General features: G+C 51.1%; 10 protein-coding genes across 10 annotated transcripts; 5 read left to right on the top strand and 5 right to left on the bottom strand.

Annotated features, from left to right (window-relative positions):
- Positions 1-72: 72 nt before the first annotated feature.
- On the bottom strand, positions 73-1,341 carry BDQ94DRAFT_165089 (Qc-SNARE protein; the record flags this gene model as incomplete). Its single annotated transcript, XM_026770200.1, has 2 exons — positions 73-124; positions 191-1,341. 2 exons carry the CDS (start codon positions 1,339-1,341, stop codon positions 73-75), a joined length of 1,203 nt encoding a protein of 400 aa, XP_026632392.1.
- Positions 1,342-1,664: 323 nt separating this feature from the next.
- Positions 1,665-3,175, bottom strand: BDQ94DRAFT_165088 (SIP1 domain-containing protein; the record flags this gene model as incomplete). The annotated part of the gene is made up of 2 exons (XM_026770199.1): positions 1,665-2,645; positions 2,924-3,175. The coding sequence occupies 2 exons, from the start codon at positions 3,173-3,175 to the stop codon at positions 1,665-1,667; spliced, it is 1,233 nt and encodes a 410-aa protein (XP_026632391.1).
- Positions 3,176-3,628: 453 nt separating this feature from the next.
- On the bottom strand, positions 3,629-5,604 carry dps1 (putative aspartyl-tRNA synthetase Dps1). The gene is made up of 2 exons (XM_026764172.1): positions 4,477-5,604; positions 3,629-4,418 (listed from the first exon to the last, which is right to left on the bottom strand). Exons 1-2 carry the CDS (start codon positions 5,476-5,478, stop codon positions 3,741-3,743), a joined length of 1,680 nt encoding a protein of 559 aa, XP_026632390.1. The 5' UTR covers positions 5,479-5,604; the 3' UTR covers positions 3,629-3,740.
- A 75-nt stretch (positions 5,605-5,679) lies between these two features.
- On the bottom strand, positions 5,680-7,272 carry BDQ94DRAFT_132953 (putative HAD superfamily hydrolase). Its single transcript, XM_026764171.1, has 3 exons — positions 7,010-7,272; positions 6,649-6,951; positions 5,680-6,587 (listed from the first exon to the last, which is right to left on the bottom strand). Exons 1-3 carry the CDS (start codon positions 7,144-7,146, stop codon positions 5,819-5,821), a joined length of 1,209 nt encoding a protein of 402 aa, XP_026632389.1. The 5' UTR covers positions 7,147-7,272; the 3' UTR covers positions 5,680-5,818.
- Positions 7,273-7,390: 118 nt separating this feature from the next.
- On the top strand, positions 7,391-8,924 carry BDQ94DRAFT_4892 (F-box domain protein). Its single transcript, XM_026775887.1, has 2 exons — positions 7,391-7,907; positions 7,994-8,924. Exons 1-2 carry the CDS (start codon positions 7,528-7,530, stop codon positions 8,790-8,792), a joined length of 1,179 nt encoding a protein of 392 aa, XP_026632388.1. The 5' UTR covers positions 7,391-7,527; the 3' UTR covers positions 8,793-8,924.
- A 490-nt stretch (positions 8,925-9,414) lies between these two features.
- BDQ94DRAFT_4887 (coatomer subunit gamma) lies at positions 9,415-12,747 on the bottom strand. Its single transcript, XM_026775886.1, has 6 exons — positions 12,573-12,747; positions 12,175-12,485; positions 11,143-12,109; positions 10,740-11,087; positions 9,872-10,687; positions 9,415-9,815 (listed from the first exon to the last, which is right to left on the bottom strand). The coding sequence occupies exons 1-6, from the start codon at positions 12,646-12,648 to the stop codon at positions 9,583-9,585; spliced, it is 2,751 nt and encodes a 916-aa protein (XP_026632387.1). The 5' UTR covers positions 12,649-12,747; the 3' UTR covers positions 9,415-9,582.
- Positions 12,748-13,140: 393 nt separating this feature from the next.
- BDQ94DRAFT_4874 (phosducin family protein) lies at positions 13,141-14,386 on the top strand. The gene is made up of 4 exons (XM_026775882.1): positions 13,141-13,263; positions 13,319-13,501; positions 13,576-13,931; positions 13,985-14,386. The coding sequence occupies exons 1-4, from the start codon at positions 13,226-13,228 to the stop codon at positions 14,131-14,133; spliced, it is 726 nt and encodes a 241-aa protein (XP_026632386.1). The 5' UTR covers positions 13,141-13,225; the 3' UTR covers positions 14,134-14,386.
- A 459-nt stretch (positions 14,387-14,845) lies between these two features.
- Positions 14,846-16,121, top strand: rsmA (putative bZIP transcription factor (Fcr3)). The gene is made up of 3 exons (XM_026764170.1): positions 14,846-15,114; positions 15,181-15,449; positions 15,516-16,121. Exons 1-3 carry the CDS (start codon positions 14,983-14,985, stop codon positions 16,027-16,029), a joined length of 915 nt encoding a protein of 304 aa, XP_026632385.1. The 5' UTR covers positions 14,846-14,982; the 3' UTR covers positions 16,030-16,121.
- A 179-nt stretch (positions 16,122-16,300) lies between these two features.
- Positions 16,301-16,606, top strand: BDQ94DRAFT_132946 (uncharacterized protein). The gene has a single exon (XM_026764169.1). It carries the CDS (start codon positions 16,379-16,381, stop codon positions 16,583-16,585), a length of 207 nt encoding a protein of 68 aa, XP_026632384.1. The 5' UTR covers positions 16,301-16,378; the 3' UTR covers positions 16,586-16,606.
- A 3,273-nt stretch (positions 16,607-19,879) lies between these two features.
- On the top strand, positions 19,880-21,797 carry BDQ94DRAFT_4773 (casein kinase 1 family protein). Its single transcript, XM_026775868.1, has 4 exons — positions 19,880-19,985; positions 20,047-20,119; positions 20,184-21,207; positions 21,339-21,797. The coding sequence occupies exons 1-4, from the start codon at positions 19,974-19,976 to the stop codon at positions 21,433-21,435; spliced, it is 1,206 nt and encodes a 401-aa protein (XP_026632383.1). The 5' UTR covers positions 19,880-19,973; the 3' UTR covers positions 21,436-21,797.
- Positions 21,798-22,536: the final 739 nt, after the last annotated feature.

The raw sequence follows: 22,536 nt of genomic DNA, 5'->3' as shown, positions 1-22,536 counted from the left end.
AACAATATACGGGATATCAATCATGACCATGAGTAAAAATAGACATCGCAAACAACCATCATATCCACACACTCAAGATATTCTCCCAATCCTCTTCTTCCCAATATCAATCTTCCCACCCAACCTATGTTCAAGTCAGCACAACCCTCCCACCAAAAATATAAAAGACAAGATGGGGAAAATTACATACCTCGTAGCATCCTCATCTGCCAAATTCAATAACTCATTCTGCACCTGCAACTCATTGTTAATTGCAATCCCCAACTCCTTCTGCCGATTGACAATCCTCATCAACTCATCCACCGCGACATCCTGATCCTCCATCATCTGCTTCTGCAACTGTACCACCCCACTATTATCCAACTCGCGCGTCCTCTCCGTCTCCCTCCCCAACACTCTCCCTGACGACCGAATCGCCTTCTTGCCCCCCTGCGTCCCCATCAACGCCTCCTTATCCTGAATCGACGCCACCGCACTATCAATCCGACTCTTCGCCGCCATCGCATTCAACAGATCCTCCAGTCCATCTTTCTCCTTCCTCGCATTGATGAGCAGATCCTTCCGTCGTCGCATCTCTCCTTCCCCGAGCGTGTTGTTCCCACTAACACTCCATGCCGTGGCGGTCGTGGCTGTGTTCCTGCGCCCGAGTTTACTTCCTGGTCTTGACCCTGCATTATTTTCCTCTCCACCTCCAGAAGAAGAGTTACTCAAATTCCTCAACCCACTCTCCAAACTCGCAATCAACCCCCCGGCCCTAACAAGCTCGCTCTTCGCCCTCGCCGAACTCTCATGCTGTCGCTGCGGCGTGGTCTCCTGGTCCCGTCTCGTAAGATAAAGTCTCGCATCGTGTAAATGCCCCTTCATATCCCTGAAGCAATCGAGCCAGAGGATCGGGTCCGTGATGCCTCCGCCTTCCGAGTCGCCGGGGTCGGTGATTGCCGCGTGGAGCCGTGTACTTGCCCCGCCATTGTTATTATTATTATTCGAAGGCAAACTAGGAAGATTGAGGAACGCCCGCCACGCGGGACTGTTGCGCCATCGGGGATCTTCGCTTTCGTTGATAGCGCGGAGGTAGGCTTCTAGTGCTTCGCGGCGGGATTCGCGGAGGGTGGCGTTGTTGATGGTATTCTGGAACCAGGATTTGGGCGGGAGAGGGGCGGGTGGTGGGAGGTTTGTTTGCGAAACTAGGGTGTTGTGGAAGGTGGTGAATTCGGAGTAGCGCTTGGAGATGGTGAATGAGCGGAGGGGAAGGCGGAGGGTGATGTTGTAGAGGGTGTAGGGGGGTTGGGTTGCGGAGATGCTAGTTGTGGGGATGCTGATTTCGAGGGATGTGGGAGGCATTGTTTCTAGTTTATTTTCAGGGTGTCGGTGGTGTGAAGCTATTGGGGCATTGTTTGGAGTTGGGTTAAGGAGCGAGTGTAGAAGGTGAGTGAGTGAGTAGAGATGAAGCGGTGGAGGATGAGATGCGCCGATAAGGAATAAAGTAAGTCACCGCCGGATCAACAACAATGACGCAAGGTCCGTCGCCGCTTACTTTCGGGGTTGCCTGGATACAACTCTATGACAATAATATTTAGGCTTCAATTTACTGAAATCAATTTGGGTTCAACTGTCCTATATTACTGGGTATCTTGTTCACTAAACTAGTTGGTCAAATCTCCTCGTCATGCGGTAGCCTCGGGCCCATTCCACAGCTCGCGTGCTCCCAGCAGGTCCCGTTGTCCATAATACTCCCCGATGACCGTGATGATCATGTCCAGCATGGCGCGAGTCTGTGTCGCCGCTTCATTTGCAGGGTCCTCATTGCCAGCCTCGGGCTCCGTGACTGTGGGTTGGTCCTCCCCACCTGCGAGCTTCGCCTGCAGACGTGCTTTGGCTGCCTCCAGCTCCTCCTCAGTAGCAGGCTTCTCTTCCTCCACATCCTGCATATCGTGATCCTGATTGTCACTTGGTCCATCCACTTGCTGTGCTCCTTCCTCCCCCTCTGCAGCATTATCCCCTGTGTCCTCTTCGGCGTCCTCATCCGACCCGTCTCCTTCCTGCATCTTCTTCTCATCCTCTTCCCTCATCTTCCTCAGAATCTTCACAGCTCTCTTCCCCAGTTCCCGAATTTCTCCAACCTCCTCAGTCCCTAGCTGCCCAACATCCCGACACTTCCCCAACAATCCCCACGCCCAAGCCCCGATGCGTCGAACCCGTTGCGCATCCCCACTCCGTACATTCTCCGACATTAAGCGCGCCATGATCTCCAGAACTCCCAGCACACTCTCCATATCCATACACGCCAGCTGCACGGTCTGCGGGTCTACCGCCAGGAGTAACCGGCGCCATTCCTTGCGCGCGTTTCGCGAGTGTCGCGGTAAACTGATCGGGTGGGATTCGTCGAGCCCGGCGATAGCTTCGGAAGGGGGTGTGCATTTCAGTATCGATCGAAGGAGAAGGAAGCGGTGGTGAAGGAGGTTGTAGTAGCTTGATTGGGCGTCGGAGATAGCCTCTTTGGCGACATTCGCAGCAGGGGCGGCAGTAGTATTGGTAGTAGACGTAGGAGGAACGAAGTAGACACCATCAACAACCACGCCCTCAGGAACAGGCTCTGATGTATCTTTCACCTCCTCTCGCTGTTGTAGTTCCTCATCGTTCTGCGCCTGCTCCGTCGCGGCAGGAGTTTCCGTCGTTTGCGGTGCCGTAAACAAGAAAGGGAGGGAGTTTGCTTCCGATCTACAACAAACCAGAATGAAAAAAATAATGAGCCACGTCACATCACATCACATCGCCGAATTCAAGAAATGCCGAAGGAGGCCTTTCGCGAGCTAAAGTCCGAAACACGCAGGCATTTAGCAAGCGGGAAGCGAAAAGAGCCAGAAAGATACAACAGGCAAAAGGATGAAGTAAAGGGTAGAAAAGACAAACAAACTTACCGAACCATGCGCAAATATTCCATGCCATCTTCAGCAGGCCCGTAGAACAGCTCATCATCTCCCGCGACATCCAGACCCGGAAAAGCGCTCTTTTGGCCATACACCGGGTGGTTGCGCGGGCGTTCGTATGGAGTCACGGTTGGCTGGGCTTCTTCTTCGTCATCTTCTTCGGCGTAGGAGGGGCGGGAACGTTTCGCGTAGGGAGAGTATCCGGTGACTGAGCCGGAGGGTTTGCGTTTGTCGGGCATACTGGACATGGTCTGTTTGGTTGTTGGGTTGGATTGGGGAGCAAAAGTTGAGGCGGAGAAAATGCCGGCGATCCAATGTTTCCCCCGGGAGCTTGGGCCACTTTTAACTATAGGGGAGCCACTATGATAACACCAGCAGGATTAATGTTGGTAATCGATGCACTAACTTATTACCCCAAGCATTCTTAATATTGGGAGGTAGCTGGAATGTATGTGTGTAGATACTGATGACTACTTAACTAAATCCATCACTAAGGAGCGTCGGTATAAAATAGAAATCAGCCTGAAGCTGCGCGAAGACAATCAAGTACTATTAGGCGATCGTTAGTGCTGTTGTAGGCTAGAGTCTCAGGCATGAATTTGTATAACATAGCATCATTCAGAGGCTAGCTCTTCAATCATTATAGCTCCCATTCTACTTGTTTCTACTGCACATTCAACTCTTAGGGTGAATCAGCTACGATGACTGCTAAATTCATACCTTAACAACGCTAAACATTCAATTCGTCGCTCCATTATATTCTTTTGTATCCAGATACAGGTCTTGTAATCTATTGCAGCTCTAGCCACCCGCTTAAGGGCGGAGACGCTGGGGGTCACGGGGGAACAGGGACGCCAGACGAACGTTAGGCAGACCCAGGAAGAACATGACAATGCGGTTCAGACCCAGACCACCACCGGCGTGGGGAGGACAGCCCTGGCGGAAAGCAGACAAGTAGTCCTCGAAACCCTCCTGGTTGGGGTTGAGGCCCTTGGCGACCATCGACTCCTCCAGCTCCTTGATGTCGTTGATACGCTGGGCACCGGACATGATCTCCTCACCACGCATGAAGAAGTCATACGAGTTGGAGAAGCGGGGGTCCTGAGGGCAGGCCTTGGTGTAGAAAGGACGGACGGCCATCGGGAACTTGTCGAGGACGTAGAAATCGGTGTCATACTTGTCGCGGATGATCTGTCCGAGCTGCTTCTCCATCGCGGTGGTGAAGTCATTCTCGAAGCGCTCCTGCTCGGAGACGTCAACACCAGCCTCCTTCAGCATAGCAACACCGTCCATGTAGTTCAGGCGGAGGGCCTTGCCATCCTTGGGGAGCTTGAAGTCACCCGCCTTGGGGTAGGACTTCTGGATAATGGCGATCTTGTCAGCGTAGCGCTCCTTGAGCTGGGAGAGGATGAAGACGAGGAGGTTCTCGGCGAACTCCAAGACCTCGTGGTAGTGGCCGCGGAAAGTCTTCTCGAAATCGAGACCAGCGAACTAGCGAAATCAGTACATGTGCGCAAGCTATTGCTTTTGTGATGTATTTGAGACCTACCTCAGTCAAGTGTCTGTGGGTGTTGCTGTCTTCAGCACGGAAGACGGGAGCGATTTCGAAAACACTCTCCATGTCACCAGCAATGCACATCTGCTTGTACAGCTGGGGACTCTGGGCCAGGTAGGCGTTCTTCTTGAAGTACTTGACCTCAAAGACGTTGCTACCACCCTCGGTAGCCGCACCCACCAGCTTGGGGGTGAAGATCCACCGCGAACCGCTCTTGATCATGTATTCGGCGAACAGTTCAGCCACACCGCTGGAGATCCAGGTGATAGCCTGACTGGTTTCGGTCTGGAGATCAAGGACCCGGTTGTCGAGACGGGTCTTGAGAGTGACGATGGGAGCGCCATCCTCACCAACCTCGAATCCCTCCTCGCTGGTCTCCGGGGGCGGTCTCTCAGCATCCTTGACCTGCATAGGGAGCATCTGGGCGGCCTCGGAGATCATGTAGACCTTGCGAATGTGGATTTCGTGGTTGCTAAGGGTAGCCGACGAGATGGGCACGGCAGGCTTCTTGATAATACCGGTGACCTGGACAATGGAGTTGACGTTCAATCCACCAGTGTACTTGATCATCTGACGGGAGATGGGCTCCGCAAGAGCAATGACAGCCTGAAGCTTCTGACCCTGCTGTCTCAGCATCAGGAAAGCCAGCTTGGCACTCTGCACACGGGCATTGTCGACGCGAGCCACCAGGGTAACCTCCTTCTCGTAGTGCTCGTCGGAAATGTCGGAGAATCTCGTCGCGGCGATGACATCTTCGGACTCGGGAAGCTTGCCATACAGGTCCTTGGCGGTGTCGTCGGCAGCGGCAGCAGCAGCCTGAGCCTTCTCCTGGGCAGCACGAGCAGCAGCCTTCTCAGCCTTGGCCTTCTCCTTTGCGGCCTTCTTCGCGGCGTTCTTGCTGGCGCTCTTGCTGGTCTCGGCACCCTCGGCGGGGGCGGCCGCAGCGGCGGGGGTTTCTTCGGGCTTGGGCCGAGTGGGCAATTCGGAGTCCGCCATGGTCAAAGGTGTGTGGATAGGTGTTGATGGAGGAGAGGAGGGAGCAGCAAGGCGATCAGGAACCAGACCGTCGGCCTGAATGGAGCTCCAACTTTCTCTTTTGAGTCACCCCGCCGTCCGAGGCCCACAGCCCTAAGCCCTAGGAGGGGCTGTCTGTCACCTGATGCGGATGCTTGTCATGCTGGATGATTATATAACAATGCACTGCATAGTTACTAGTTGCTATACTAGATACAAACATGATGGTCTATTCGCTATGCTTGCAGATGCAATTGCAGTCTACTCAACAAACGCTCGCTCAAAAAAGGACGACAAACACAAAAGTCTACTCTGTTCCCTCTTAAGGCCGCCACTGAGAGTTCTTCAACGCCCACTCAACTGCCTTGTGCACGTTATCGGCGATCGTCGTCGGAGTCCACGCTGGCTCACCACCATTGTAGACACCAGTTCGCACTAGAATCGAGTGCCACTTGCTGCCATGCTCACTCCGGTAGCTGTTAGCGCCACGGATGTCTGACTCCGGGTTGTCTCCGATCATATAGACGTTTCGCAAAGGCTGCTGGGCATCCGAACCGAATACTCTGGCACGGTTGCGCAAGAGTTGATGCTCCGCAAACTCGTACGTTCCCTGATAAGGCTTGCCAATGATGGTCTTCTTCAGCTCCACACCTTTGGCCGGGCCTCCTGTAACTGCAGCCCAAATGCCTTCCAGTGCCTCACGGAATCCTCCTTGGCCGAGACGAGGAAGGTGGTAGGCTGCAGCCCACCAAAGGTCTGGATTCGAAAAGTACAGATGTGGCTGCCCATCTTGTTGGAAACCCCGATTTGGGAGATCAGTCCGACCGTTCTTTTCAGAGATGGTACCTATCACGCCTTCCGACGATAGGAGGATGTCGGTGATGATCTGAGCGTCGAGAGCCCAGTCCCGTGGGTCATTGAAGACGAAGATCGCGTCGATCTTCAACCCCCTCAAAGGGTCATTGGGATCCTTTGGATTTGGCAACGGCTTAGAGATCTTCTCGTAGTAGCTCTTGAAAGACCTAAATGGCCAGATAGATGGGTTCGCCATGTAGATGTCGCCGGGTGTCACCACGTTCTTGAAGCCGTACCTGAACCCATTGTTAGCACTATAATCCACAAAATGTATAGGATAACCATAGGCTTGCATACATCTGCGCTACCTGGCGGCAACGGTCGCCTTCTCCTCCAACCACCAGCACGCATTTGTTCTCCAGGGCACTCTGCTCGTCTGGCCCGCGCACAAGCTCCGCAAAAGGCGAATGGCTCTGAACAATTACCTCCGGTTCCAATGGAACCTTCAGTTTCTCGCTGATTTCCGCCACTCGCTCCGTTTCATGTTTCCCACCACCATTTGTCAATAGGAGAAACGGGATGTTCTGCTCTTTCAGAAGGGCTAGGGATTCGGCGGCTCCGGGAATAGGCTTAGAGGATCGTAGCAGCACACCATCGATGCTAAACACCCCAGTCAGACTATATGTTAAGCCAGCGCGGGTGGAATTCGCTTACTCACTCAAATGCAAAGGCGAAGTCGGGGACGCGGGAATTGGCAGTCTGAAAGGCACGTCGGCCCGGACCAGTGTTTACAAAGGAGCGGGTGGAAGCACTCTGCAACAGCGCAAGGGAGCGCCAAAGAGACTGCGATCGCATACTCGAAGTGTGAAGAGTATAATATAATGAGTAGAAATGGAGAGTAACAAGCAACAGCGGTGAACGAATACAATTGAGCGGATGGGAGTCGTCCGGTGGACAGGGAGCTGCAGAAGCACAGGCCGGAGGAGAGGCGTGCGGAAGGCGGAGATGCAGCTGGCAATCGGCGGAATGATATCATCTCGCTTCTCCGCCATTTTCTTTTCCCCTCACATTTTCCTGATCGCCATCCACTTACCTTTTACTTCCCCACCACACAACTTGCATGACTGACACTAGATATATCTGTCGCCCCGGGCAGCTACATGACTCCCCCACTCATGCCGGCGGGCTTTTGATTTCGACCTGCCATGGGCATTGATGCATTCATGAGTGCCCATCATGCCCTTGATGCCCTCACGCCAGATTTATCTCCCCACGGAAATTGTGGTGGAGATTATCTCTTACGCCGCCGCAGATGATGGCCATCGCCAGTCCACTCTCTATGCCTGTTGCCTTGTCTCTCGCCAATGGTACTCAGTAGCCATCCCATATCTCTATGAGAAGCCGCGCGTGAGCGCCGGGACCGCTTTCAAGAGTTTTACCGACACAATCTGCCCGACGATCGGCGCACGAAAGAACAAGATACATCTGGGCAGTCTAGTCCACAAATTGGACCTCAGTGGGCTCGTCTATCATAGTTCAAACAGTTTGACAGCACGACTGCTGGGAAGGGTGAAAGAGAATTTAGAAGTCTTTCTGGCCCCAAGGATCTCATTTGCGTAAGTACAAAACAACATGCTCGTTGTGCATGCCTTCCGTCTGTCTTCGCCCACTTCAGATACTTGATACTAACACTATAGAACAGCATCAACAGCCTTCCGGCTCTCTCCAAATGTACAAACATCAGACACCTCGACTTATCGCTAGTCGGCGATCCAATCCCTTTTCCCAACCTCAAGAAAGCGATCAGCAACCTCCGCAAATTAACCACCCTTCGTCTTCCGCGCTCAACCTCCATCACCACCTACGACGACTCTGCAGCCACAATAGAATGGCCTCCTAACCTCCAGCGCCTACAATTCAGCGGCCACTACCGTTCCATACCCATGTCCTCCTTTCCTTGGCCTCGCACCTTGACTACCCTCACTCTAAAGAACTGCGCCGATCTCTCCATGTCCAGCCTTGGCAGCCTAATGAGCAACCCCCAACTAGCCACCCTTAAACGCTTCATCGTCTCCGGCTCCAACCGTAACCTGCAACCAGAATCCATCAATGCCATCCCAGTTTTCCTCCCTGAATTATCCTCTCTCAGTATCCCTGGCGATCTAGTCAATGATTCCTTCTTCGATATCCTCAGCCACATGCACCCCCCACTACCTCTCGAGGATATCGAGTTTGGATTCCCAAGTCTAGACGCCAACGTGACCTTCAGCACGAGCTCGTTAATCACAGCGATGGAATACGGCCTAGCAAACCTCCGATCGGTGGGTTTCTCGGAGCTCTTCTGCACCAACCAGCGAATTCTGGAAGACACGGAGATCGATGACTTCATTCATAGCCGGTTCTCGAAGAAGGAGCGGAGAAATTCCAAATCGTCTTTCAAGAATGGAGTAGAGAAGAGCGATTATGTGGATGATGATACGATTGGCGTTTATTACATATGATTGGCTTTTTATATACCTTTTGTTTACATTGCGTCTGATATATTTCGGCTAGAGTTGGTTCATATATTTTGTTAGGTAAAGTTACTGAATTATGATATCGAGATAGAGGATCATTTGAATACTACTACTGGAACTATATTCCGAATAATAAGTAGCTACTAGTTCTCATAGTGGTAGGAGAACCCATGTTATATTTAAGTTATTCGTTTCCTAGCCCTAATCAGTTCACGTAGGGACTAATGAGTACATGTCTACAACATCCACAAACCAAGCAAGAAGCTTCTACAAATCACGACGGGGGAAGCAGACAACCTCTAATCAAAATGATAGATAAATATATGATGACGCTTTTGACTACAGAACGACTCCAGCCACTTCCCCATTCAACCGGCCACCCGGACAAGCCAAAACGGGAAATGACAAGAAGACAAAGCAAGGGGCCGAGGACATGCTAACATGTTCGAAGAAATGTCAAGGGGAGAGAGGAAACATCGGCAGAGAAGAATGCGGGGAAAATAAATGTTTGAAAGATACAGTCAATTGTAGCAAGAACAAGTCAAAAGATGGGAAAATGAAGTGAAGTAGGTAATTCGAATGAATAGGGTGTTTGACGCCTACGCAAGATATTCATCGCATCTAACTCGGCACCAGAATTATAGAGGAAGAGAAATGAGAAAAGAGGAAAATGAAAATGAAGCAGGGGGAAACAAAAAATATCTGATCTCATAATGCAGGACTCATGCGCCTCGCGAACATGCCTCCATTACACATTTACAGGGGTCCATGAAGCTTAGGAAACGGACGCAATCACAGCAGGCGCAACACCTTCTTCCTCCGCCCGGACGACAATCTTCATGGTCACTCCAGTCTTGCTGGAGAAGGCCATCTTGATAAGGGACGCAACGCGGCCGCCTGTCACTGTCTTTCCGAACAGCTTCAGTGTATGCGTGCTGTTGCTGAGGGCCACATCCGTGCCCTCAAGGGGCTGCAGGGAGAGCGTAGAAATTAGTTGCTCGGTAGCATCTGTGATGGAATTAGTTGCCAGTTCCTAAAGTGGTTGTGAAGGGTGGTTGGCCTACCTGAGATGCCCTTCATGTTGCTGAGCTGAAGAGTCTCGCTGACTTCCTCACCATTGGCACCCGTCTGCTCCCACACATGGTCGAAGCTACCAGCAAAGGTTGGAATAACGTAGTCACTGCCCGTGAGATCAAGGTCCTCAACCTGATACTCGTCATCATATCCGCTGTCCTCAGGCTCGCCGGTAGTCGGGTCGATCTCTTTGCTAGTGAACTTGAGGTTGTTCGTAAAGGAGATAACAGGAACGCTGTGCTCGCCAGCAAGTTTCTTGAAAGTGACGTAAACAATACCGGGCTCATTCGTGGCCAGCTTAGGCGCAGGAACGATGAATTCCTCCTCCAGAACATCTTCTTCTGACGGCGTCGCAACTACTGTCACGTCTTCCAGAACAGTGTCTGGCAGGGTGTTCTTAATGTCGTATTGCAGCACGACGTGCTCCTTGAAGATGTGCTTAACAGCCGTAACAACATACTCCGTCTCGCTCTCAGTAAGCTCAACAGGGGCAGAGGACTTGAGCAAAGTGCCGTACTCCTTGAGCTCTGGGATCTGCATAAGCTGTTCGGCATATTTCTGAGTGGCGGCGACCGTGACGGCCTCGGCCACACCGTTGGCTTTGCCCTTTGGCGGGCCGGTCGATGGTGCCTTGAGAGTTGGCGTCGCGCTTGTGAGCTTCTTGGTCCGCTCCTCGGCCAACGCCTGCTCCTGTGAAACAACAGGGATCGTGGCAACGTCGAATGCAGCAGCAAAGGTCTCCTTGTCTGTTGATGTGACATACATCACGAGCTGGTGCTCAAATGTTGAAAGCGAATACATCGATTCTGATATCGTTAGCAAAGTAGTGAAGACAAGCCTAGGTCGCAGAAAGCTTACCGTTGCTGATAAAGCGGCTAGCAGTCTCATCCTCTTCGCTCATCAACCGCAGATTGAGGGCAGCTCGGTCACGCACTTCATCATCGACATCATCAAGGCATCTGGTGAGAAGGACAGACACACTAGACTTGACTTCAGGATCCTTCTGACCGACACCGAACTTGGCCAAAGCGGTCACGGCGGCAGCTCGCACAATGGCATTTTCCAGAACGACGCGGTTGTAGATGTAGCGAATATACTTGGTTGGGTGTGACGTCTTAGGACCCTCCACACCGAGCAAGTGCAATATCCTGACGGACAACTTGGTGAACTCGCAGTCCTCGATAAATTCACACAGATGGGCGAGCGCTGATTCTGTTAGTTGACCCGAAGAAAGGGAAACATAGTTCAAGGGAAAACTTACCATCCTCCTTGCTTTCGGGTACAAACTTGATGAGGTCGAACATGCTCTCGACCACACTGCGCTTGAACTCGTAGCCACCCTCATCTCTCAGAATGCCGCTCAGGAACGACAGCATACCGGCCTGCTTGCTAGGGAACTTGAGGCACAGGGTGCGAATGGCCTCCACAATCGTGATCTTGAATTCATCGGTGATGTCTGCCATGAAGCCAGAAATCTGCTTCATCAGGCGGTCGACGCTGGCCTCGTTACCAGTCTTCAGAAGAGTCGTGATGGCAAATGTAGCGATGGAACGGTTGGAGTTGGAGATAAGGGCTTCGATATCTGGGTTGCAGACATTTACCACATGAGGCTTGAAGCTTGCGAAGTTATGAAGGATGCGAATTGCCGCAAACTTGGTGATAGAGCGGGGCGAGGAAAGGAACAGCTGCAAGACATGGACTGCCTGGGAGGCTTCCGCATCAGAGACATCCCTCATATCGCAAATGGCCTTTGCCGCTTCGAAGTTGACCATCTCATGCTTGTGTCGGAGCCAGCCATCAAGCATCTGCATCATAGGCTTCCTCAAGCCCTGGTCTTCTTCGGCCAGCTTAGCCGCCAACCGCACCAGGAGGACAAGAGCCGCGGGGCTCTTAACCACTCCAGCCGCACCATACTGCTGAACCATTTTCACCAGGGCCATACGGTCATGCGAGCGCATCTGGTACAGGAGACCAATGGCGTGGTATTGAGTCATGAAGTTCGATTGCGAGATGGCGTGAGCCTGAGAGCTGCCACCGAACCCAAGGAATCCGGTCGATTGCTTCCCGCCCGAAGCAGCCTCTTGCGTCTCACTCTGCCATCTACGGACCACATCGCGCGCAATCGGAAGAAGGTGATAGGAGGAGACCAGCGCTGCGGAGGATACCGAAGGGGTCTTGTCGACGATAGCGGTCTTGATTAATCTCTCGATACCTTGCACAGTAGTAGCCTGCATGGACGACCATTGTCAGATATCTCGTTTGACGATAAATTAGGAGTTCCCAATGCGCTTACGTCAATGATGCGGCACAAGGCACGGATGGCATTTGCCCGATACAGAACGTCGCTGCCGACAGCAGTGTCCTTCATGATGATGCTGGTTGACATGATCACATCCTCCGCCGTGTTTGCAAGTTCCTTCAAAATCAGGTAGACCATTTGTCGCAGAGAGGGATCCTTGTTCTGGAATAACTTGGAAATGCCGAAGAACAATGTGGTGGCCTCGTTCGTGGGGAACTGCTCCCCGGTAAAAAGGAGGACGGCGATCTTGGTCAGGAGCGTACGGCATGTTCGGGGAGAGATGGGAGAGGAATTGAACAATCGCGCTATAGGAGGACAAGGGAAGAAAGTCAGCATTCACAATCAGGGTAGTAATGCGACTCCAGGTAGGAGCGAAACTGATAGACCCTTACCATCTTGAAACACGGAGGTCCGATCCAGCTTGATCATGGACTGATCAGCGTCCTCATCTTTCTTCATGTAAGACATTGTGACAGGCTGCAGTGATTGCCGCAGCAGCAAACGTGTTTTATGGCTCTCTCTGGGTTGGAAATGGGCCCCGTACGGGTGACGTCGGGGGATTGTTCAATGGGAGACGAATAAGGGCGGGTCAGTATGATGGGTTAGTCGTGGTGCAGGCGGTGTATGTACACGACTATGGCGCCCTCATTATCTTTCGAAAATAAAATTAGTGAAAAGAGGGGGGTGGCCAGTGAAGATATAGAGACACTTGCCCAGTCCCCAGGAAAGAAGCCGAAGGAGAGAACGACAGAACAATGGAGATAGTAGAGGATGGGTGTTTTGGCCAGGGCAGCAGCAACAGCAGCTCTCCCGACGGCCTCCAACAATCTCCAGGTGGCCTTCCGCGTCTGTGGGCGGCTGAGCCACAGGGCGGTGTGGCTGACCCTGCAAACGGAGCAAACACGCGGCATGTCTCGCCCGCAAAGCGTCCGTAGAGTGTGTAGCCTGCTGTCGTTGCCGGTCTGCCCTCCTGAGTCTTATAATCCAATCTGGTCATTCTATTAACTCAGAAGAACTCAAGAATAGCCTCAGTCCCGTCGCAGTCATGCAAGTTGAAGTCAACCCTAACGAGGATACCGAATGGTCAGATCGTCGACTTCGTTCACCACCGTTAGCCATACAAGCTTACACCCCGCAGGAATGACATCCTCCGCAAGCATGGCGTTATCCCCGAGAAGCCCCAAGATCCCGAACCTCTCATCCAAGAAGCCCTTATTGAGGCAGAGCGCAAGGCATATGAAAATAGATTAGAAGACAAGGACTTGGACGAGTTGGATGCACTGGAAGATGAGGAAGATGAAGATTTCCTCGAACAATACCGGTACCAAGATGATCGCTAGCATGCCCCTGACCAGATGGACCAGGTAGTTCGGCTTCACTAACGATCTGTACCAGTCAAAAACGATTCGCGGAATTGTCTACCCTCCAGCAAACCAGCATTCACAATCAAGTATACCCCCTACAAAAAGTCGATTACGCGCGCGAAGTCACCGAAGCCTCCAATAAATGCTTTGTGCTCGTTCATCTGAGCTCATCAAGTGCCAATGTCGAATCGCAACGGTTGACAGAATTATGGCGGCAATTAGCGGCAAAGTTTGGCGATATAAAGTTCTGTGAGATCAGAGGAAACATGTGCATCGAAGGTTATCCGGAAAGAAACACTCCCACTATCTTGGTGTACAGGAATGGGGAGATCATGAGACAACTCATAACCCTGCGGGAGATGAAGGGGCCAAGGACTACTGTGGAAGGTAAGGATTATTTTTCCATTGCTGCTTCTTGCTTTCTGACATGTGCCTCGTAGATCTGGAGAAGATGCTCCTGGATTTAGGTGCCGTCAAAGAAAGCGATGTGCGTCTCAAGAAAAGGTCCGACTCATCGGAAGATGAACGCCCATCCAAGCTGAAGTCCTCTAAGCCCACAGTGGAAGACGATGACGATGACTGGGATTAAGGAGGCACGCTCGGTAACTATGAATCCAAATCAGGACGGTCGCGGCCATCTCTCTGTGACCAAGTTCCAATGACCCTTTATCGGATGGGCACAAAATCGTATCCTTGCCGACATATACACGGCAATTCGCCATGCATCACATAGTTTACACTCTGAAGTCCAGCTAGATAGCCTGGCAGAGAATTGGTCACGCTAGCTGACCCAATTCTCTACATCTTTGCTTGACATGTAGAGCTTTCGTATCACCAGGTTTTCCAGGCTTCGGCCTGTTAACTACTTAGCTGCCTGCCTATCTAAAGACGTACCTACCACATAGTAGGTAGGCAGCCAGCCAAACTTTGAACACGAATGTGTTAGCATTGTTTTATACTTTCTTGTACCTTAACAGTCCTCTAGCCTCTACCTATCTCAGTATAGATCCAGTATGCAGTAAGCGTCCGCCAAAGTGGGTCTCTATGGCTGCAAATAACCATCGTGCCTGATTCTGTCATTTACAAAAATAACCATTATTTTTCACAAAGCGAGAACCCTCCAGAGCAATATAACAAATAGCTTGCATATGAGTTCAGTTGCCTGAGAATCAATATTCGGTCGATCGCTGCAATCCATCTCCAATGACAGCCGGGAGCGTGATGCCCCTCGGAGGCTCCAAGTCTGGCTATAATTGGCTTGGGCGCTGCCACCGGGCGGGATTGTCATTGCGCGGTTCCATCCCGAGTCCATCGCTGCCGTGATTACAATTCTAGGCCCGGCTGACTCTCTCCCTCCCTACCCTTGGGGTTTATACCTCCTCATCAATCAACAGGAACAGCACATCTTGTACCTTTCATCTCTCTGTGACAAAGCGAGATGGATTATTCGTTCTATTCAAACCATCCCCAGCAACCTTATCCTCTCTACGGCGTCCACGGGCTGCCCACCCCCGACCAAGGCAATCCGGCCCCTCAAGCCGAGGCCATACAGGGCGCTTTCGCTCCCTTGGTCGGTCTCTCTTGTTTTTGTGGACACTAGTCATATAAATTGCTCATGACGCTGACTTGTGGAAAGGGAGCGCAAAACTACCAGCCTTTCGATCCGAACCTGCGCTTTCAGGATCCTCACGCAGCCGCTGCCTTCGTTGCCCCGCCACACTCGCCTCCCGAGTCCCTCACCAAGCAGTCGGTTTCCAGCAATGACTACTCCAATCAGAACGTTGATCGAGCCTCTTACGATGGAGATGACCAGCTCTTAGACCAAAGTCTTGGCCGGAGCAGCAGCGAGGAAAAAGAGAGTCTGACTCCGGCGCAATCAAAGCGAAAGGCTCAGAACAGAGCTGCGTGAGTGGTTCCAGATCTAGGACTGCGTTATATCCCATGAAACTAATCTCTGGTTACTGAAATCAGCCAGCGCGCATTTCGTGAACGCAAGGAACGACATGTGCGTGAACTGGAGGAGAAAGTTAGCAATCTTGAAAATGCATCGAACACTCTTGTAGCGGACAATGAGCGATTGAAAAGAGAGTTGGCAAAGTTCACAACTGAAAATGAAATACTTCGGGCAACGTCGACTTCAATGCGCCAGTCCGGCCAGCGCTCCACCGACGAGGAACCGACAACGACGGGGCCATTGCAATACTCGCCCACGGATTTCAAGTCCGATGCCGGTGGGGGTAATGGCCCTGCCCATCGCGTCACTATATGCGGAAAGACAGGCGAGAAACTCCTTGACGCGGGAGCCACCTGGGATCTCATCCAGAAGCACGAGCTCTTCAAGCGTGGCCTAGTGAATATTGGCGATGTCTCGGGTCGGTTGCAAGGTACTGCTCAATGCGATGGGCAGGGGCCCGCCTTCCGGGAAAGCCAGGTCCTCCAGGCTATTGAAGAAAGTGCAGCTGCTGGCAACGATGACTTGTTGTGAATTCGCCTGATAGCATGGATTCTACGATGCAATGTCTTGCTTCTTGGTCGCTTTCTTATTTTTTTTTTTTTTTTACTTTTCGGTGCATGGGCGTCAGGGTTTGTTTCGGAGTAAATACCGCTGTTCACAAGCTTCATGGAACATATGCTGCCATCTGCTACTATTTGTGAAGTGAAGGACCCCACCGAGTCCTTCCTGGAGTCATTGGAGATTGAGGAGTGAGCCATTATACCTACTTACTGCTACCAAAGTTGTTGAATTGAATGGATGTCTTTGTTCTGAGGTTTCAGACTACTATTGGTTGATACTCTAAAGTGTTTTGTTTGCTCAGAGCTACGTAGGACTGCATATGCGTTGCCACGGGTTCTATAATATGCGCTATCTGGAGCAAAGCCTTACCCCATGCTGTGCCATAACGCAACAAGGACCTGACAGATTGAAGTCCATTGATACCTTACAAGGCATGTTTGCTCGACGATCGACGTTTATTATGGCCCAGTTGGTTCTGAACTCCTACTGCAATACAATAGCTCTTATTTTGTCAGCTGTACTATGATAGTAATCGAACTGACTCTACTGGGAAGATACTCAGATGTAACAGTATGGACTTCCAACTACAGGTAATAATGGTCCCCGTAGTCAGATGAAAAAATCCAATGATTTCTTGTCTTTCCTTACACGGCGGTTCTGCGAAGGCTCCGCAGTGTATACCAAATTCAAGGAGCGTGCCCACAGACAAAGAACAGAGACCACCTTCACCCTAGAAAGCATTGGGTATAGTCTACCACCGAGTAAACAACCCAATGTGTGCTGGCTAATCTGAACACGATGCATACAGCTGCACAGCTTGCGTGGTGTAGATCCAAGCAATGTTGCCCTGGGTAATAATGCGTTTAGGCAAGGGCAACATGGCACTATAATGTTTGTATAAGAATCGGAGAATAAGGTGGAGAGAGAGGGGTGGGAAGTGTGGCCCCAATCAATGCACTCCATATCTGGTTGTTTGTTTGGGTTGGAGAAATGAGGCTAGCAACAACTATCTACTCCAGACAGCACTACAACCATAGATCGAGGGGGAACCTGACGATGCAGACAGAAAGGGTGGATGCAGTATGTACCTAGTATGTAGTAAATGCATACGTGGATGAACGGGGTGATTCAATCTGCCAACCTGCGAACGCCAACGTTGCCTTTTCGAAAGAAAAACTCCCCGCAGTCGATAGCTTCGAACTCTTGGCAACAATTGGCCTGTGCAGACCTGAAATTGACTGGTAAATTCCTTTTCGTGCAAGAGAACACACGGGGTTGTTGTTGGTTCTGATGAATTTTTATTATTACTATGTGGTGATTGAATTGGGATCATCGTTAGCGGTGAGACCACATTTTTACTAGACCAGGGATATTATTGCGGGATTTACCCTCAGATCAACTCCTGGTTAATTACAGTTGCTCAATTACTCAATTCGTTAGTGACTACCTGACCACCATCGTCATCATCCTGGAAGGGGATCAGGTGACACCAATGTTTTCTCGATCGCCAATGCTATATACAGGTGTCCGTTCTTGAATCGACGTGGTACTACTTACCTGAGCTGCACGTTGATCTGGCCCAGTGGTGTTGTTGTGGGAACACACACCCCGGAAGTGGAGAGAGGGAGAGCGAGAAGAAAAAGGGAAAAGGGACGTGTTAGGTATTCTCCGATCCATTATGTCTCAGGCACTGATCGATGGTCCGATAAGGCGCGTGTGTTTGGGCCCCAAAAGAGACCCCCCCTCAATTAACTAAACTAACTAATTGAGGGCCCCGTAAGCCCACCGTATTTAATTTACTTCACGAAGGTTGCAAATGCGGTATCCGGGGTCACCTGTTCACCGCCCGGGATCAATCGGCCATACTAGGAAAGGGAGACGTTCCATTCCGAGGGTAAGTAGTAGGTAGAATCAGGGTATTGATGAGATGAGGTGAGAGAAATTTTCTCCTTGCCTTACGACGATCGGGTTTTAAGGAGGCGAATGGTCGTACAGAGAAGAATAATGGGGTCTACGGCGGCATCATTCATTCGCCTGGAGAATAAGCCTCGAGGTAATGGAGGGAGGAGGGGGGGAGGACTAAGCATCATCTCATCATCGATTGAGGTGCTTTGGGGTCACCGCGGGTGGAAGGGAAAAAGGTAGCGTGAGGGAAATAATCATCCGCCACAAACCGCGTAAATAACTAGGTAGCTTTGGGGGATAGCATGGAACATTGCCTCTGGGTTTAGGTTATTTTCACTTCGCGTTTACCCATGCTCTTGCCACTGTCGCCAGACTTTTTCGCCGCCTAACATGGTTTTTGGGTACTTCTAGAATGTTTTTGGACCGAAGCGGATCGTTTGCCTCATCTCTTTTCGTTTTGTTGCATTTGAGCGAGGCATCTTGGATGTATGAAATGGTTACATACGTGGTACATCTTATCTGCCTTAGGCAACCAGCCGTGATAGGTACAGCCCGGATGCATCATGACCTAGTCAAATCCTGCTGGGCTGTCAGTTCGTTGGCTATTGCCTAGTCAACCTTGTTCAGTTATTACTAAGAGAAGCATCAGAGAGCTACGTTCAATAGGGTAGCCTCAAGAGATACCCGAGCTATTGTTGAATGCAAAATGTTTTGTGTGTGTGAGAATTAAAGTAGGAGTATCGAATTTGCCCAGGCCTAAACTGCTGGATTGCTTCACCGACTTCTACTTCAGCCACCTCAAGGATGAATTGCAATGCCCACCCTGCTTGGGGGCCTTGTCTTCATTCCTTGGTACTATCTGCAATTCTTCCCGAAATGACTGGCTTTATCCTTGCCTTGTAGGACCCCAGTTATAGCCTCCTACTTGGCCAGCCGCCAGGTATCAGCTTATGAAAAAGGACAGCCTTGCTTTGAAACAGATCGGGTCGTTGGTAGTGGTTAGTTGTTCTAGTTTTAAGGTACTAGAAGAGTAGACTTAGTTGGTTTTAGGTAGCCTTGGATACGGTACGGAAGAGGGAATAAAAAATACGACATTTACGATACGCTGGGGAGGAAAGTTGGGAAACAAGGTGACCAAAAAGCCAGACCCAAACAGGCCAAATCCAAGCGGCCAACCAACCACCGGCGGCTGCTAAACTTATCACAGTCAGTCTTGTTACTTACTTTACTTTCCTTACCCGCCCCCTCCTCTGTCTGTCTCTGTGAAGGCTGACCGGCTTGGCTGCTCTCTTTACTCTCGCATTTTCCCTCTCCTCTTTCTCTCTTCTCTCCTCCTCTCCCTCTTCCCCCCCCTCTCAACCCACCTTCTCCATTATCAAGGCTCTGTCCTTGAGTCTGATATATCCTCCTTTTCCTTCTCTTGTCTCTCCTATCTCTTTTAGGTACGTTGTTCTACTTTTCTCCCCCGTCTCGTCGGTGACAGCCGCTAAAAGGTTCTGTCAGCTCGATCCCCTTTCTTTTTCTCTCCGCCTTTTTCGCCTTTCCGGTCGGGTCGTCACGGTCGGTTCACCCCAACAGTCGACATCACCGCTATCTCATCTCTTCCTTCCCGTTTCTAGACCAGGTTCGTCCGCTTCTAGGCTGCAACTCTCTTTTCTCCATTTTCCAGCTACTATTCACTTGTTCTGTACTTCCCCTCTTGCTTGGCTTGGTATCTGGCCTTGCTCCCCGTCTAAGCCGCCTGCCCTCAGCAGACTCGCTCTGCCCAGTGACTACGCGCCGGGATTCTCCCTGCACCTTGCCCTCTGGTGATTTTACCATCTCTGGCAGCCTACACTACCTTCACGCTCCTCCTGTCCCCTCTTCTTTCACCAACACTCCCTATTCAACACACTCCCACGATTGAATGCTCTCATCTTCTCCATCGATCTATAACTAACCCGTCTACCGACCTCTAGTCTGCTTAACACCTTACTCTCACAAATCGACGGCGTGTCTAATTCATCAAAATGACGACTATGGTTCGTGACATATTGGGTGTTATCTTCTGATGATGAGTAGCTGTGACTAACACTTCTGCAGGATTTACGTGTCGGTAACAAATACCGTATTGGACGGAAGATTGGAAGTGGTAGTTTCGGTGATATCTACCTGGGTGCGTGACATTATTCAGGAGGTGAGATGGGTTATCTGGAGCAGCTGGCTGATTCATCATCTAGGCACCAACATCATCTCCGGCGAGGAAATCGCCATCAAGCTGGAGAGTGTCAAAGCCAAGCACCCCCAGCTCGAATACGAAGCCCGTGTCTACAAGTCTCTTGCCGGTGGTGTCGGTATTCCTTTCGTTCGCTGGTTCGGCACTGAATGTGACTACAATGCTATGGTCATCGACCTTCTTGGTCCTAGTTTGGAGGACCTGTTCAACTTCTGCAACCGCAAATTCTCCTTGAAGACCGTGCTCTTGCTGGCCGACCAGCTCATTTCTCGCATTGAGTACATTCACGCCAAGTCTTTCATCCACCGTGATATCAAGCCCGACAACTTCCTGATGGGTATTGGTAAGCGTGGAAACCAGGTCAACGTTATCGATTTCGGTCTGGCCAAGAAGTACCGCGACCCCAAGACTCATTTCCACATCCCTTACCGTGAGAACAAGAACCTCACTGGAACTGCTCGTTACGCCAGTATCAACACTCACTTGGGTGTTGAGCAGTCCCGCCGTGATGATATGGAGTCGCTCGGATACGTCATGCTTTACTTCTGCCGTGGTACCCTTCCCTGGCAAGGCCTGAAGGCTGCTACTAAGAAGCAGAAGTACGACCGTATCATGGAGAAGAAGATGACTACCCCCACTGAGGTTCTTTGCCGTGGCTTCCCCAACGAGTTCTCCATCTACCTGAACTACACTCGTTCCCTGCGCTTCGATGACAAGCCAGACTACTCCTACCTCCGCAAGATCTTCCGCGATCTGTTCGTCCGCGAATCTTTCCAGTATGACTATGTTTTCGACTGGACCGTCTACAAGTACCAGAAGAATGCTGCTATGATCGTGGATGCCAACAAGAAGGACAAGGAGGCTGAAGAGCAGCAGCGCCGTCAGGGTGTTGCTGCTGCGGCGCCTATGGGCACCCCCGGTGCCGCCAAGCCCGGTGCCATTTCCAGCCAGCGCCGTAAGGTCATCGAACGTGGAACTCTTGACAACACGCCGGAAACCAACCGGGCCGTGGGAGGGAGTGACAGGATGTGAGTATCTGAAACCTAGGTTCCGTTGTAGGGAACCCCTTTCCTCTGCGTTTGGTGCTTTGTTATGACCCTGTGCGTAGAGGTCGGCTTGAAATCTAGAATCTGACTAATCTCATAGTCTTCGGCGTTAGGCTGCGTTCTGCTTCCAAGGTTGCTGCTTCAGGTGCTTATGGCCCTGCCGGTAGCCGCGCGAAGCGGGACGATGGGTACGGTTCTCAGTGGTACTGATTTGTACAGCATTGCAGTGTAGCTTGACGTTTCTTTTTTTCGGTTGCCGTTCAGCTTGCTGCGTGTTGGCGCCACGCTATCTGAGGAGCCCAGGATTACCACTATACCGGCTATCTTCTGCAGCCTGCAGTGAACCTTTCGGACTTATTTCGCCTTGGGCCCCCAACTTTCCATTTTCTTTACTATTTTCTCTCTGCATTCTCTGTTAGCCCGCCATCCCGTTCAAGATCGTCTTCCGGTTACCGCCGTTTCGATCCGTCGCGTTTGTTGAGATCGTCTGCTCGTCTATCGGCTATGCTGAACCTTTCGGAACGACACCGCTCGATGGATACATCACTTGCAAATCCTGGTTACGTTCATCTTACACGAAAGGTCTTCGATGGCAGACTCGAAACGCTCTAATTGTGGCTATTCTACGTTCTAGCCTCCCGGTAGCGGTCGTTCCCACATGAAAATAATACGTTCCTATTGAAGTTTCGCGTGGAGTTACGCTGCTGTCGATCGGGAGGCTTAAGACCTAAGGAGATGCAAAGTTGAAATGATTACGCTTCAAGCACAAAAACGAGATGTCTCTAACGCTGCAACTGTCGCGAGAGTCCCTCATCATGCTTAGCGACCATTTCCTTACAATGCCCCTGCTTTTGATATTTTCTTTCCTTTCTGCTTGCATGTTTCTTATTTCAGACTGTCATATTTTCCTACTCTTGACGCACAGAAGGGGACGATGAGAATGAAGGAACGACTGGTGGAGAGGTGTTGGGGAGGCGCTTCTTTTTCCCACTTGTCCAGGTGCTTTTGCGCTTGTCCTTGCCGAAAACAAGGGCAGCCTGTAGTGCTTTGGGCGGGGAGAAAGCGCGTCTCAAAAATGGGTATGTGGCGACGGAAACTGGCTAGGGTCGCTTCCGGGGTGGTATTGCGTCGATTCCTGTCACTTTCAACTGTTTTTCCTTGTGTATCGTCTCAGTTGTTAGCATCATTCATCTACATACCGAGAGGGGGCAGTCGGTGGGATCAGCCGGGCAGAATGTGCTTTATGCAGCACGCAACTGAGCCGCTTCCCGTTGATTTGCTACCCAATCGGGAGTTATACATCTCGCACTC

Source organism: Aspergillus welwitschiae, assembly GCF_003344945.1.
Source record: "Aspergillus welwitschiae strain CBS 139.54b unplaced genomic scaffold BDQ94scaffold_1, whole genome shotgun sequence".
Classification (NCBI taxonomy): domain Eukaryota; kingdom Fungi; phylum Ascomycota; class Eurotiomycetes; order Eurotiales; family Aspergillaceae; genus Aspergillus; species Aspergillus welwitschiae.
This window is presented reverse-complemented; position numbering and strand designations above follow the sequence as displayed.